General features: G+C 41.7%; 1 protein-coding gene across 5 annotated transcripts in view; it reads right to left on the bottom strand.

Moving 5' to 3' along the window:
• tmem181 (transmembrane protein 181) overlaps window positions 1-16,909 on the bottom strand; it is a 47,848-nt gene extending 30,939 nt beyond the window's left edge. The window contains exons 1-4 of one of the 5 annotated variants that reach the window (XM_033025399.1): window positions 16,565-16,909; window positions 6,423-6,526; window positions 3,393-3,454; window positions 1,125-1,209 (exon numbers count right to left, since the gene is read on the bottom strand). In XM_033025399.1, the coding sequence (XP_032881290.1) occupies window positions 1,125-1,209; window positions 3,393-3,454; window positions 6,423-6,526; window positions 16,565-16,695 (382 nt within the window). In that variant the 5' untranslated portion in view covers window positions 16,696-16,909. Of the gene's footprint in view, window positions 1-1,124; window positions 1,210-3,392; window positions 3,455-6,422; window positions 6,527-9,358; window positions 9,726-9,793; window positions 9,910-16,564 lie in introns of those variants that run through there. The other 4 variants (XM_033025401.1, XM_033025403.1, XM_033025402.1 and 1 more) reach the window with 4 other exon arrangements.
• Window positions 16,910-17,152: the final 243 nt, after the last annotated feature.

Genomic DNA, 17,152 nt, shown 5'->3' on the forward strand with positions numbered 1-17,152 from the left:
TTTATCAACGTTACTTTTTTGAAAATTTTAATTCATTGTTCTTTATCTCTTCACATCACTGTCTATATCTCTCGTTTCCTTTATCCCTAACCAGTCTGAAGAAGGGTTTTGTCCCGAAACGTCACCCATTCCTTCTCTCCAGAGATGCTGCCTGTCCCGCTGAGTTACTCCAGCTTTTTGTGTCCCCATCTACGTTTGTCAGGTCCTGCCTGATAATACTGAAAATGGACTTCCCCCCTTCACTAGCAAGGATTAGCTCTAGCACTGTCCCATTCCTGGAAGCATTGTGCAAACAGTTCCCTGGAAACACTTTAAAAAGAATTCACCATCTAATTCTTTCATACCAAGGTAATCCTAAATTGAAATCCCAAAGATTCATTCTTAGACCTCCGTGATTTGCCTTCATATCTGCACCTCCATCTCCTGCTGACTGTTGGGAGGCCTGTAGTCTAATCACAGCAAAGTGATTTCCCTTTTTTATGTCCTCACTCAAAGAGCCTTTGGGGACAGCACCGTGGTAGAGCTGATGCCTCACAGTGCCAGAGACCCAGGTTCTGTCTGTGACGAGGTTGCACATTTTCCATGACTGCGTGGGTTTCATTCCACATTCCAACGGTACACGTTTGTAGGTTATGTGGCCTCCATAAATTGCCCCTAGTTTGTAGGGATTGGGATAACATAGAACTAGTGAGGTTCTATGTTATCCTAACATAGATAATCGATGGTCAGCATGGACCAAAGCACCCGTTTCCATGCAGTATCTCTAAATTAAAGCCCTTCCTCATTACTGTGATTGTCTCTTTCCTTAATATTGCAATGCACTCTCTTTTATTTCCTGCCGGATCACAACTTAAACTTCTATGTTGTTGCCTGCCCTGTTCCCTTTTCAACCACATCTCTGTGATTGCAATCATTTCATATTCCCATGTATTGATCAATACGCTAAGTTCATCTGCCTTACCAATCAGACTCCTGGCAATGAAATATATGTCATTTAGCCTTCCAATCCTCTCTCCTGCTATTACAATGCTTGAGAGCTTGGTCAGGGACTCGAAGGTCAGGAACAATTGCACATGCTCAAAGTGTAAAGCAGAATAGCTTGCTCTTTATTCAGATATTCCTACCTGAATTCTGTTCAAAATGACATGTTAACCATAATTCCTGATTGTATGTGGACAGTCCAGGTGTTTGCAGTTTTAAAGGGCTTGTCTGGAGAAGAAGGAAAGAAAAGTTAAATTTTAACCCCCGACGATGATCTAAATGATTTCAATTTCATATGAAATCAAGATAATTCATCTTGATCTCAGCTATATGAGAATGTAAGATCAATAATTCGGGCTAATTTTGAATATCCATTGATAGTTTGAATTTAGTTTACAAAATTGTGTATTTGGAGTTGCTATGTGCATTAGAGCAGTGAAGAACTGAGTTAGAAACAGATTCAGATGGAGTGGACAGAAAAATGTCAGGCTGGGCAGAAAATCCTTGGGAAAAGAATGCTTATGGACAATCAAGAGGTTGCATCAGGGCTGGGAATGGTTGGGAGATTAGAGTTAGTGGAAAGAGCGAGAGTATTAGAGGGCCAGAGGCCTGGGCATGGCCTTCACAGCTGATAGAACAAAAAGGTTGTAGCTGCAAGGAAAAGTGCAGGGTTTTCCATCTGCTTGTGGGAGATGTTTACAAGGTTGCCTCTTTTGGTAGCCCCATGCACATTGAGGGTTTACAAAAAAGCACTACAACTGCAAATGTTGGTTTACAAAAAGGCACAAAGTGTTGGAATTACTCAGCGGGTCGGGCATCATCCATGGAGAACATGGATAAGTGACGTTTCAGGTCAAGATCCTGAATCAGACAGCTGAATATCAGATCAGCACCACCATTTACAATGAACTCTAGAGGCTAGCATCCTCCAGTTCATTCTAGGTGAGAAAATGCATCATGGTTAGTTACACCTTCAAGATAGAAATATGTAGCAAAATGTACGACACAGGAGGCGGAATTTTTCCTGTCATGTCTAAGCAAGTAGACAATTTGAAGAGTAAAAGAGGACACAAACAAATCTACAAAGGAATGAAGGCAATTTAGGTGAGTGGCACATGTCAGTGGTGGAGTTTTCTGCTTTATGTTGGGTTATCCACATTGTAAATTAGAACAATAGTATTATTTAAATTGGTTTTCGGTGAAGTTTAGGCATCCTCATACAAAGAAAGCCAGGCTAGCAAGCAGGAGCAGCGGGTAATTGGGAAAGCACATAAAAATTGCCCTTTATTACAAGGGAAATTAAGAGTAACAGTAAAAAAAAAAATCGTGATCAATTATGTAAAACTTTGGTGAGGTCACTTTGAGAAGATAGTAATATATTAAGGAAGATAAATACAAAATGCTGGAGAAACTCAGCAGGTCAGATAGTATCTCTGGAGAAAAGGAATGGGTGACATTTCGGGTCGAAACCTTCTTCAGACTGAGAGTCCGAAGAAGGGTTTCTGACTGAGACGCTCTCAGTCTGAAGAAGGGTTTCAACCTAAAACATCACCTATTCCTTTTCTCCAGAGATACAGCCTGACCAGCATTTTGTATCTATCTTCCGTGTAAACCAGCATCTGCAGATCCTTCCTGCACAGTATGGTAAGAGCATTGTTGCATTAGCTCTATTGTGAATAAATGCAATTCCTGGGGTAAAGTCACCGGTCTTATGAACAAGAATTATGCAGAATGGGCTCTGGATACCTGAAGAGCCAGATAATCTAGATTTTGATATTCAGTGGTGGCGTGACAAGTTACATATTGTAGGATATTTCGCCTAGCAGGGAGTCTCAATAATTGACCCACTAATGATAAATTGTGAGGGGAAATTTTCTTCAGACGAGTATTTGGAATTCCCAATCCGCCGAGAAAGTGGTGATTATTATTGTTATGTATATTCAAGACCAAAGTAGACATTTACAGTCCACAGCAAATTTGTCAGGAAGGTGGATTTCACACCACGGAGCAGAAAACGTTCATCAATGTTGAAGAAACTACTACTCTTGCACCCATTCCTGGTGTTGTTGAACAGTGATAACAGGGCAGCAGGCTAAATGTTAATGGCCTCTACCAAAGGGATATTCTCAGAACTTCATCTTGATATAATATTCTGTTCTGGGAGATCATATTTCTAACAGTATTCAATATTTTCATGAATTACCAATAATGTTACAAGTTTGTGATCTTATTAAAACCTTTTGTAACCAGCAAATAGGAACAAAGGATAAAGTATTTTAAAATCTCCTTAAGAGATTTCACAGACCTGAAATGCAAACCATTTCTCTTTTCACATATGCTTCCTGACCAAGCGTGTATTTCTTGCAATTGCAGTTTTTGCTCTCAATTCAGGCTTGATGTTATTCACTTACCAGATTACCCTTAGTGGTGGGTGAGATTGGAGGCAATGCTCTGGATGTAATAATTTCAGGACCTGTAATCAGACAGCATGTACGTGAAAATAATGCAGCAATATGTACAGGGTAAAGAAGGAAGGGAGGTGGAAAATTAATATATTTCCCTTTATCTTTCTATTCTAGACACTGGTGAACAGACACATAACCTGTCTCACCTTTGGGAACTTCTAGGATAAGCTTCCACGTGGAGTAACAGCAGTTTGACCAGTTGCTCTTCCCCGGAAAGAGTTCATAATTATAATGAAATACCAGAACTCCAAGCAGAACACCAAAAGTGTCCCTTTGCTCTCACTAATCAAGCCATTAACATCTACATTCAATGAGCAACAAATAAATTGCTGGAAGAACTCAGCATGTGGAGAGAAATGAACAGATGTTTTGGGTCAGGACTCCTTCAGAGTGAAGAAGGGTCTGGACCCAAAACATTGTCTGTCCATTTTTCTCCATAGATACTGACTGACCCACTGAGTTGCTCCCACACATTTTTTGTTGAACATTCCAGCATCTGCAGTCAAAATACTGACTGCATGATGATTTTGCAGAGGTCTTCAAAGATGACCTTGAGCTTTCATTTGCTTGGCACTAATTCTAAACCATTGTCAGATAAGAATCTATTTCAATCTTGTGTCACATTTTAAATAGCTTTTATTTCCCTTTCCCAAATTCAGATTTAATTCATCTCTTCCTTTTTACCCCTTTCCAGCCAATTCCTGTTATTCAATAGCCTTTCACTCATCACCACTTTCACTCACAATCACTCCTGCCTTCTACTCTATCACAGAACTTACTTTTGTTCTCTCCATAATGACCCACCACATGCCCATAAACAGCATGCAATCTTGAGATATAGTTTTTTTTTAAAGGGGCTGGGATGGTTAATTTAGTCATAGAGATCATTTAGAGATCTCCACAACATTAAGGGTTTGATCCAAACATAAATAAAAAGAGATGAGAGCCTCAAAACTAGCCAAGGAGCTGTCATCCTTTGGCATTTGACTAAGTACAACATCAAGGAGCCCTACTAAAGTCAAAGTTAATTATAATGGAAAGAGAAACGATTCAGCCACCATTAACATCTTGATAACCACTGACCTGCACAACATAATGGCTGCAAAGAGAAAGCCAAAGGCTTGTTATTATGTGGCAAGTGATTCATCCACTTTCATCATATTAAGACACAAGTCACAGTCATACGGCTCGGAAACAGGCCCTTCGGCCCAATTCGTTCATGCCTGCCAAGATGTCTTATCTAAGTTAGTTCTACCTGGCCATGCTTGGCCCGTATCCTTCTAAATCTTTCCTATCCATGTACCTGTCCGTGCCTATTAAATGCTGCTATGATGCCTGCCTCAGCTACTTGCTCTGGTAGCTCATTCCACATGTCCATCATCCATTGAGTGAAAAACCTGCATCCCAGTTTCATAAATCTTTCCCCTCTCACCTCATCTACCTTGAGTGGAACTCCAATACTTGAATGCAAGTTAATTGATGCACACACAAAACCACGACGACTATATATTCCCTTCACCAATGGAGTACTGCCTAGTTACATTGTGCCCCAACTATAAAGTGGAATGCAGAAAATTACCAAGGATCATTTGACAGTCGCTGCCAATTGTATTAATGGCAGGAAGTTCAAGTGTTCCTACATCATTACCATCTGGGTTAATTCAACATTGTTGGACCAAAACTTTAGCTAACAGCAATGCCCGCAGCAGCTGAAGGACAATTAGGGAGTGAATGTCTCTAGGGTTCAACACATATCCTATAAATGAATTACAAAGACCATCTACTTTCACAGTCCTGTCCTGCACAGAGGAGACAAAGCAACTCATTAAGAATTTCCGATGATTCGAAGATTGTCACCCAATTTGGCATGCGTTTGTCCAAGATATCTAATACTCAGCTTCTTCCTAGCTGTTAACATCTGCCCTTGCAACAGCACTAAGGATTCATTTTTCGATCAAATTTACATAAAACTTTCTTCCTGAATATGTTTTCCAAACTACAAGGATTACAAAGTCATCATTGATGGTCAAAATGGAATCTGAGGTGATTAATGTCCCTCCAATATTGTCCACAGGATTGCCGTCGATCTGCTAGTTGATGATTGTCCCATCACTTACGTAATATGAATTACAGCGCTAAAACAATCTTTATAAGCTGGCATGCGTTACAGTGACGGCACCATAATATACCTATTTGGTTTTGTTTATTTAATGCAAGTATAATTATCCGTAGATATTTTCATTTAACTAATTATTTGACCTAATTTACCATTGTCCAATATCCCAGATCACATTTTTGTGTATAATTTGTATGTTTAAGTTGGAAGACACTGTGCCAAATATATACTTTGAATTCCTTCCAAAATATGCACAAAATATGTGGCCTCACTGTAGACAATGTTTTAATCTGATATTTCATAGTATGGCACCAAACATAAAAATTGCTGGAGTTCTGCAAAAATCCAATGGATCACTAATGTTCCTCAGAGAGGGAGGTGCTTGCCACCTCTGCTCTGCCATGCAATGCAATTAATTCAGGGACGCTGAAGGTTGATGTGAAGTAACGCAGTACCAGTGTTACCCACATCCTGAATCTATTCTAGAAATCAACCTGGCATTAAGTGTAGAAAGGTAGACACAAAATGCTGGAGTAACACTGCGGGACAGGCAACATCGCTGGAAAGAAGGAATGGGTGACGTTTCGGGTCGAGACCCTTCTACAGACATGTCAGGGGAGTTGGCGGGACAGAGATAGAATGTAGTCGGAGATAGTAAGACTGGTGGGAGAGATGCTGCCTGTCCCGCTGAATTACTCCAGCATTTTGTGCCCACCTTCGATTTAAACCAGCATCTGCAGTTCTTTCTTACACATTAAGTGTAGAAATCTTTTCACATGGTCATACATTTGGGTTTTTTTTTTTTAATAAGCTGACAATTACGTAATACAATATATCAAGTTCCATCATTTTGTACTCACCAGCTATTCCGATCAAAACTATCACTCCAAAACAGATGAAGAACACAATGAACACTAGGACAAAGTGCCTCTTGGAAAGTGTATATAATCTCATTGGTGCTATTCTAAAAAGGAGAGATCACAATTATCAATGTAATAAGAAATCTAAGTAATAAATGTTACAATTAACACTAACAGCATTTTTCCCCACGCATCAGTGTCATCACATTTTATGTCATGAGATACCACAACATATGAATCAAGAATTATTTAAGGCTATTTCAGTTCAGGGAAGGAAAGTATAATTACACTTTTGTGGATCCAATAATTCCCTAGAACTCTCAGAATTCATAATTCAAGGCAAAACGAATTGAAATTATAAATACTACTTTCAACCAAGCTATAAACATTTCCCTTTCTTTGAATTCAAGCTGTTACAATGCAACTTAGCTTCAATTCTGGTTTCTGGCACAAATCAAATTCTACCATGCTTATGAGGTCCTGCAAAAGCAGTCAGTTGCTGCATTGCACCTAATTTTTTACATTTTCCATCCACCCATCATCTCCCTGAACCCACCCATTACCTGCCTAAACCCTGTCTCAAATCCCAAATATCCCAAGATATCACGACACTGTCCATAAATTCATATTTTCCCAATCTATCACGTTGGTAACTTAGTCAACAGTTCAGGTCTACAACTCTCATCAGACTGCTGTGATGAAAGACCGTCAACCTGAAACATTACCTCTGCTTCCATCTCTATGGATACAACTTGAACTTGAGTATTTTCAATATTTTCAGTCTTTGTTTCACATTTATAATATTTGCATTTGTTCTTATTTTGTATTTTCAACATTATTGTTTTTTAAATACTTTTTCTTTTTTAAGCAAAATACAGGCACCCTGCACTTTAAGTGTTTGATTTTCATCGTTTTTGAAATAATGCGCTTGTTACTTTAATACCAAAGCTTGATTTATGCGTTGGTATTTTTGGAATACTGTGCTCAAATTTACTGCTGACAGCATAGTCGCGTATATGTTTAATTTACATGTTTTTGAAATATGCAATGCATTTCAAGCATGTAACCCCTGCGCAAAACACAAGGAGCCTGTATACCTCAACATAATTTAACCATATAATTGCAAAAATGGATTGCAATAGTTTTCACATCCATCGCTAAAACGGCAATGTACCTAGCAGCTGATTATAAAACTCGTGCATCATTTAATTGTAGAAAACGCAACAGGTAAAGTGTATATAGGAAGCACCCACAGACATCAAAGTGCTAAAAGCCAGCTAATAATGATTGGGTGAATATAGGTAAGGACACTGGGGACAGCTCCCCTGCACCAGTCATGATTGAATGCACAGGCCTAAGCTTTACATAACAGCTCTGTCTCTTCACTTTGGCAGTTTGGGAATGAGAACAACATGTCATCACCAATTCTGTGGACTGAAATATAGCAAATAGCAGGAATAGGTCAATAACAAAGTTGATAGACGCATATAAAAGTATGATCTATTGCTTCCTCTGGCAGCTAATTCCGCATACAGACTATCCCTGTGAATAAGTTGCCCCTGAGGTGCTTCTTAAATATTTCCCCTCTCACCCAAGTCTATGTCTTCTAGTTTTAGAAGACTAGAAGAGCACCAAGCTGAGCACCAAGGCAAATTAGTTGTATATGTACATACTCGGCCAATAAACTTATTCATTAATTCATTCATACTCTGGGAAAGAAACTATGAGCATTCACTTTATCAATACCCCTCATGACTTTGAATACTTCAATAAGGTCTCCTCTCAGTGTTCCACACTCCATAGAAAAAAAGTTCCAGCCTCTTCATATAACTCAAGCTCATGTCTATGCAAGACCCTAGTGAATCTTTTCTGCATCCTTTCCAACTTAATGACATCCTTCCAAATGATAGTGTAGCACACCACTGGTTAGAGGACTATCAGAAAAACAACCCAAGAAAAACTACCCTGTGATTCCTTCCTGAAGGGTCTTGACATGAAACGTCACCAATTCCTTCTCTCCAGACATGCTGCCTGTCCTGCTGTTACTCCAGCTTTTTTTTTGACTATCTTCTATTCTTTCCTTAAAGTCAATTTTGAATCCAAACAGCGAGCTCACCTTAAAATTCTATGTGATCTAACCTTCCAGAGCAGCCTTGTTTAAGTCCATATAGACAATGTCCACTCCTCTGCCCTCATAATTCCTCTTTGTAACTTCTTCAAAAAACTCTCCCAGATTCATGAGACATGACTTCCCACACACAAAGCCACGTTGACTTACTCTAATCAGTCCCCCTCTCTCCCCTGCAAACTTTCAATCTGAAGAAGGATCCCAATCCGAAGTGTCACCTATCCATGTTCTCCAAAGATGCTGCCTGACTCGCTGAGTTACTCCAGCATTTCATATGAAGAAAGACTGGATAGACTCGGTTTGTACTCGCTAGAATTTAGAAGATTGAGGGGGGATCTTATAGAAACTTACAAAATTCTTAAGGGGTTGGACAGGCTAGATGCAGGAAGATTGTTCCCGATGTTGGGGAAGTCCAGAACAAGGGGTCACAGTTTAAGGATAAGGGGGAAATCTTTTAGGACCGAGATGAGGAAAACTTTTTTCACACAGAGAGTGGTGAATCTCTGGAATTCTCTCCCGCAGAAGGTAGTTGAGGCCAGTTCATTGGCTATATTTAAGAGGGAGTTAGATGTGGCCCTTGTGGCTAAAGGGATCGGGGGTATGGAGAGAAGGCAGGTACAGGATACTGAGTTGGATGATCAGCCATGATCATACTGAATGGCGGTGCAGGCTCGAAGGGCCGAATGGCCTACTCCTGCACCTATTTTCTATGTTTATGTCTATCTCAGATCAGGCAGCATCAATGGAGAACATGGATTGGTGACATTTCAGATTTCGACTGAGTTACTCTAGCATTTTGTGTCCTTACTTTCCTTCTGTCCTTTTTAGTTTAGTTGCCATTCCTTGCTTTCTAGACTGCGTCCTATTTTAAAAGATGAACATTACATGCAGAAAATGCAGAGAAAGATGTAAATACGGACGATGGGGACAATGCAAGTTCACGGAAGCCTCATCAACACCACGCTAATGTGAAGTTTTGTTCGCTCGCTGTCGGCGCTTTGCAGGCGGGCACTCGCGTCCTGCCCGGCGCATGAGAACAGAGCTAAGAACAGCGGTGAAAAAGACTGGTTGGCGGCGGACTGAATGGCATGGCCCAGCCTGGCCTGGCCCGGCCCGGCCCTGCTGCCCAGACCTCGGGTCTCCAACACCACGCCTCACACACGGGCCGATCCGGTCGCCTGACCAAACGCTTGTGCGCGCGCCCCCCGCCCGCGCGCTCCCGGGACGCTGCCCCAACACTCACAGCTCCATGACAGCAGCGAAACTCCGGACCCGCCAACCGCCACCTCACAACCGCCCGCGCGTGACGTCAGGCGCGAGGAGCCCGTGCTCGTCACCTGGCGGCGGCAGCGCTTCAGGTGGACGGCCCGACCCGGCCCTCAGGCAGGTAGGCAGGTAGGTAGGTAGGTAGGTAGGCAGGCAGGCGGTGCAGAGAGGCTGGTTGGTCGGACCCCAGTCACTGTTACCGTCACTCAGAAGTGGTAATGGAAATTCTCCAGTCATCTGACACCCTTGAGTCACGGACAGTTTCTTCCAATCTTATCTTTTATCAGCCAACATTACCCCATCACCAGCTAGAGAGTGGCCCTGACCTACCATCCACCTCATTGGAGACCCTTGGACTATCTTTAATTGGACTTTATCTTACACTAAATGTTATTCCCTTTATCCTGCATCTGTACGTTGTGCACAGGTGGATGGTAATCATGTATAGACTACCCACTGACTGGATAGCATGAAACAAAAAAAGCAGTTCACTGTACCTGGGTACACATGACAATAAACTAAACTAAACTCTTCTATCCATGTTCTCCAGAGATGCCGCCTGACCTGCTGAGTTACTCCAGCACTTTGTGTGGTTTTCTTTTGTTAACCAGCATCTCTGCAGTCCCTTGTTCAGCAAAAATCTCTGTCAGGGCCCTGGCTATCTCCTCCTGCCTTGCTTCCCATAGCAACCTGGAATATATCTCAACTACCCTTGGGGATTGATCAACCCCCTTAATGACATCTGATTTTTGTCACTCTCAAATCTGATTTACTCCAGACCTCTCCCTGAACTCACTATCTTCCACATCCTTTCATGAATACAGATGAGGTCTTTGATGAATACAGACGAGGCGTCTCCCCTCCATCTCAGCACTGACGACCTAATTTCTTTATTCAATACCACTTGGACTCTGTTGCTCCTCTTAAAATGAAAAAGTCTAAGCCTAAAGGCTGGCCCTGGCTCAATGACACCACCGGAGCCCTAAGAAGAGAGTGCAGAAAATCTATGAGAGTGCAGGCCCTGTGGACGGTAACATCGGGAGCTCGCAGGTCCCTGGTGGGAGACCGCTTAAGGGAGCTCCCGCAACAGCAACTTCGCCCGCCCAAATCGAGGGGTTTAAATCGACCCGGAGCAGGGCCATACATCGCGCGGCTTAAACGGCCGCGGGACTTACCATCGCCCGCCAGGGGCTCTAACATCAAGAGCCTTGATCAGCTCGATGCAGCAGTTTGACTGCGCGAGAAGAATAAAGAACAGAGAACAGGGAAGAGATAAGACTATTGCCTTCCATCACAGTGAGGAGGTGTTTGGAGATTCACTGTGATGGATGTTTGTGTGGAATTGTGTGTTTTGTTTTTTTGCTGTTATGACTGCAGGAACGAAATTTCGTTTGAACCTTGTATGTTTAAATGACAATAAATGGCATTCTATTCTATTTGCTATTCTATTTAGCATCTTGCTCACATCGCCTGTCTCCTCACATAGATTACCCCTTTGGTCCCTAAGGAGAACCACTCTTTTCCTAGTTACCATCTTGCTCCCGATATACTTATAGAATGTCCTTGATCCCAGTTGCCTGTACCCGTCATATGATTCCTTTTCATAGTCTGTGGGCCGAGCATCAAAAATGTGTCTAGAAATCAACATTCGTGACCCATGTCTCGGAACTACATGAAATTTTGCACAATTTAGATAAAATATAATTGAGAAGGTAGTCATAACTCGTCAGTGCCAAAAGTTGCACATTAATTAATTAAACTAATTCTTCTTCGGCCGGAAATGTCGCCTATTTCCTTCGCTCCATAGATGCTGCTGCACCCGCTGAGAAAATGGAGGAGGACTGGCCAAATTTTGTGCCTTCCACCACAGTGATGAATGCTGTGGTGGATGTTTGTGTTAAATTTTTATTGTGTATTGTGTGTTCTTTATCATTGTACCGCTGCTGGCAAATTCATTTCACTTGCACTTTATGTGCAATGTGACGAATAAAACCTTATAGTATTGTATTGTAAAATGAGATCAAAAAAGTAAGCGCCATCTAGTGTCCAATGCCCATATTACACCATGGGAGCCTATTTCCGTGTTGCAGACTATTTAAACTTTATATTATTATACCATCTATATATTATATATATATGACGTGAATATGAATGTAATCATATATAATTATGTCTAATTATCTATATTACTAAAAGTAAGATCTTGACAGCTTTTGGCTCGCTGTGCTTTGATTTCCGAGAGAACGCCGCCACCTATGACCGTCATTTTTGGCCACCTCGCTCAGAGCCCCCCTCCGCCTGCCTGGACTGGAGGATTTTCCCATCAATGAAAAATCAGAGAGATATTAATGTTTTAAAAATGTTTGCCATTCTCTCTGCTGCCCCTGCTGGTGGGAGGGAGGAGGGACTATAAAACCAGGAAGTGGTGCGCCTCACTCAGTCTCTGCAAGATGGAGGAAGCCAGAGGGTCACGTCGCTCTGAGCTCTGAATAACACTGAACACATGTCTACTCAACTGTGAGTGCCCTTAATGTGGTTTGAAAATGAAAATATGGTTGGTTTAAAGTAAAAAGGCACTGCATGCACTGCATAACTTTATAAGGATAAATCAATTGAAAAACAAAATTATCAACAAGGTTAGCATTACCTTTATCCTTGGAAACCTTGTTATTGCTATTGATGTAATGAGGAGGTAGCCATGATCCCAGAGACCTCGCTGCCTAGCGACCATAAATCAAAGCGCGGGATTAGTCAATTTGCTCCCGACCTCAATGTCAAACGTGCATTGATTGGACAATTATTACTCGGAAAATTGGAAGTTTTTGTCATATTTAAACAAAATGTGCAGGTTTTGTTCTTCACGAGTTTCAGGTATGATTTATATAATATTATGTTAAAAATTCAGATAGTTCCGTGAGTTGAGTCACGAACCTGAACGAAAAAGCTCCTCGGCCCGCAGCCTATCATAGACACACAATGTTGGAGTAACTCAGCGGGTCAGGCCACATCTCTGGAGAAATGGTGAAGTTTTGGGTCGGAATCATTCTTAAGACTGAAAGATAGAAAAGGCCAGAACAAATCTATCTTTCATCTATCTTTCAGTCTGAAAAAGGGTTCCGACCCGAAACGTCACCTATTCCTTTTCTCCAGAAATGCTGCCTGACCCGCTGAGTTACTCCAGCATTTTGTATCTATCTTCGGTATAAATCACCATCAGCAGTTTCTTCCTATACATATAACTCATTTTATTCCCTTGATCAAACAATCAATCAATACAATACAATCAGTTTTATTCGTCACATTGCACATAAAGTGCAAGTGAAATGAATTTGCCAGCAGCGGTACAATGAGAAAGAACACACAAAAACACAATAACATTTTAACACAAACATCCACCACAGCATTCATCACTGCTGTGGTGGAAGGCACAAAATCTGGCCAGTCCTCCTCCATTTCCCCCCGTGGTCGGGACCTCAACCCTCCGCAGTCGCCGCTGCGGGCGTCCAGATGATAAAAGTCAAGGTAAGTCCTGAATCAAAGCCGGGGGCTTTGACCTCGACTTCGGGAGAGGAATGGAGAGCAGGGGAGAGACAAGACTTTGCCTTCCATCACAGTGAGGAGGAGACTCACTGTGATGGATGTTTGTGTAAATTGTGTTGGTGTGTGTCTTGGTTCTTTTCTTGTATGGCTGCAGAAACCAAATTTCGTTTGAACCTCATGTGAGGTTCAAATGACAAATAAAAGGTATTGTATTATTGTATTGTCATCTAACGTTCCCTAATCATATCATCCTTGCCTTTCACACTTCTCAAATGTGCTGGCCCCAAACTCTTGCTGATTCTCTTTGAAATATTTCCACGTCAACTGTCTTTTTATCCACAAACATCTTCTCTCAATCTACCTCTGCAAGGTCCTCTTGTGCTTTTGAAATTGGCCTTCTCCCAGTTTAGGACCTTAACTCATCGACCAACCTTAATCCTTTCAAAAACGACCTTGAAATTTTCAGAATTATGGTCAATGTTTCCATAGATGTGGACTGTGAGCATTCACTTTATCCGTGCCCCTCATGATCTTATACACCTCACTAAAGTCACCCCTCAGCCTCCTATGCTCCAAAGAGAAAAGTCCCAGCCTATCCAACCTCTCTCTATAACTCAAGCCCTCAAGTTCAGGTCAGATCCTGTTGAATCTCCTCTGCACCTTTCCAAATTAATGATCCTTAATGATCTGCCTCATGAGGCAGAGATAGTCTTGTGGACCATTCTGCCTCGTGTGGCATCCAGTTCTCCATTATGATAGGATCAGCTGCAGGGCTACAAGAAACTAGGTGCAGTAATGGAGAAATTGGTCGGGAGTGGTGGTGAATGTGCAGCCTGAGCAGATGCAGAACATTACATATTTTAAACACATTTACTCCTGTATAAAACACAAATGAACATTTAGAGTCATTGAGTGATACAGCGTGGAAACAGGTCCTTCGGCCCAACTTGCCCACATTGGTCCATATCTCTCCAAACCTGTCATATCCATGTACTTGTCTAACTGATTCTTAAGCGTTGGGATAGTCCCAGCCTCACCAACTTCCTCTGGCAGCTTGATCTATACACCCACCACCCTTTGTGTGAAAAAGTTACCCCTCAGATTCCTATTAAATCCTTTCCCCTTCACCTTAAACCTATGTCCTCTAGGAATGATTTGAAGTCACATCATTCCTCAGATGCCAAGATTTAACTAAGATCTGTTTAATCGGAGCTAGCATGAGGCATTGCACTTTGGAGGTAAAGGGTTAACAGTATTGCGGCATCTTGGGATCCAAATCCACAGCTTCCTGAAAGTGGCTTCACAAATAAATCGAGTGGGAAAGAAGATGATCAGCCATGATCATATTGAATGGCGGTGCAGGCTTGAAGGGCCGAATGGCCTACTCCTGCACCTATTTTCGATGTTTCTATGTATGCTATGCTTGCCTTCATGGGTCATGGCATTGTATGAGTCAGTAAGTCTTGTTGAGCTTTATAGGACTTTGGTAAGGCCACATTTGCAGTATTGTGTGCAGTTCTGGTCTCCCCATCAAAGGATGTGTTGGCTTTGGAGAGGGTGCAGTAGAGGTTTACCAGCAGACTGCCTGGATTAGAGAGTATCTCTATACTTATAAAATTCTGATCTTGGATGTGTGCGTATTTGTGTGATGTTCGTGTGCGTTTCACATCTCCTCGAAAACACGACGCGCTAACGTTGAAACTTTTACATATTCCGATAGAGATTTACGCCATGAAGTCAAAAAGCGCCTTGGCTGAAATTTTCATGCATTATGATAAAAATGTTCAAAAATTTCAAATAATTTAGAAAATAAACGAGCTGATGACGTCACAATGGGTCTGCTCGCGCAGGCTGCGCATTGTTTTCCACGCGCTGTGAGTTACGTCACCCCCCCCCCCCCCGACTCACAGTCAAGTGGAGACCTGATAAAACGAAATGAAAGAGTAGACAGTCAGAACCAGGTTGGAAATGACTAGACACCATAACTTTAATATCAGAGAGAGGGGGAAAGTTTAAAAGAAAAAAAGTTGTGGAAGGGAAGATTAAGGGAATTTCTTTTACACTAAAAGTGTTGGGTGCCTGGCGCCAGTGTTGGTGGTAGAAGCAGATACGATAGTGGCATTAATATGCTTTCAGATACACATGGATATGCAGGGAATGGAGGGATATGAATCACATGCAGGCAGGGATGATTCATTTAGCTTGGTATTATATTTGGCATGAACATTGTGGGCCAAAGGGCCTGTCCTATGCTCTACTGTTCTATGTTACATAGATACATAGAAAATAGGTGCAGGAGTAGGCCATTCGGCCCTTCGAGCCTGCACCGCCATTCAATATGATCATGGCTGATCATCCAACTCAGTATCCCGTACCTGCCTTCTCTCCATACCCCCTGATCCCTTTAGCCACAAGGGCCACATCTAACTCCCTCTTAAATATAGCCAATGAACTGGCCTCAACTACCCTCTGTGGCAGAGAGTTCCAGAGATTCACCACTCTCTGTGTGAAAAAGTTTCTTCTCATCTCAGTCCTAAAGGATTTCCCCCTTATCCTTAAGCTGTGACCCCTTGTCCTGGACTTCCCCAACATCGGGAACAATCTTCCTGCATCTAGTTCTATATTTGTTAGTTTGTTTTTAATGATCCATTTCATTACTGCCAATTCATAAATTATTCATGATCCACGATTTATTTCTCGGTTCTTTAACAACCACAGCAACGGCAATTGCAACGATATTTTCAAGCATATTCAGGAAGAACTGCGCCATACATATAACATATATATAAAAGATAAACTGCATAAAATTGGGCCTGGTGAGATAAGGGATAAATGATTGTCAGACTTTTATGCTCAAGTACATCTTGCTTGGAATTTATGCTGTTGTCTTCTTAAATATTCAGTGTAACCATTCTGTTCATTATAATTCCACGGGGAGGTTAGGCCCAAATGGGTCGCAGCTTCATCACGGCTGAATTACTCTGAAATCAAAGCCTATTGAGAACCTTCATTTATATTATTTTTTACAGCAATCCGCAGTCACCTATTTCAATGCTGTGTTTCCAATGCAGTGGGTGGAAAATGCTGCAGTTTGCCTCACCCTCTATGTATATCTGCCAACGTCAGACTTGCAGACAGGCTCCATTATTGACCTCGAAAGAACAGCTTGGTATCTTACAAGGACAGTTAAATATAATATCTTTCCTACCTATAGTACCGATCATCTTTGTAGGGAGTCAGTTCATCCTTTAAATCCATGTAAGCACCTTTCACCTTCTTGTAGAAATATTTTAGTTCTTTGTAGAGGGGATTTTCAAAGGAAGGATATTCTGCATCCATAGCTTGCTGGTTCTAGTGTGGCAACAATCCTCGTTCAGTTTTTATAACCTCTGGAAACAATGAATATGAAGTCATCAGGATCCAAGGAAACATCGTTTTATTCTTTGTGATGAAAGCAGATCAGCTGACCTTTTGTTCAGAAGAGACGATGTTGGGTGGTAAAACACATAGAGCCATCTGTGCATCAATGAGACGCAGGCTGCAGTTCAGCAGCTCAGTGATACACAGTGAATAGGCAACTTAACCCTTTCCCTCCATCATTACCTCACTGCCTGTCCAAAAGAAGCACTTCAATTTATCTCAGAGATCGGTATTTGAAGTGCAAGTATGACATTTTCACCTTGCTAAATGAAAATTGTACCACCTTACAGACTGAGATTTTCATCTCACTAAAAGTCCTGTATCTTTAAAAAAAAAACCCTACATTTTAATATTATATGTCCAGTAGAAGTTGTAA

Source organism: Amblyraja radiata, chromosome 8 (assembly GCF_010909765.2).
Source record: "Amblyraja radiata isolate CabotCenter1 chromosome 8, sAmbRad1.1.pri, whole genome shotgun sequence".
Taxonomy (NCBI): domain Eukaryota; kingdom Metazoa; phylum Chordata; class Chondrichthyes; order Rajiformes; family Rajidae; genus Amblyraja; species Amblyraja radiata.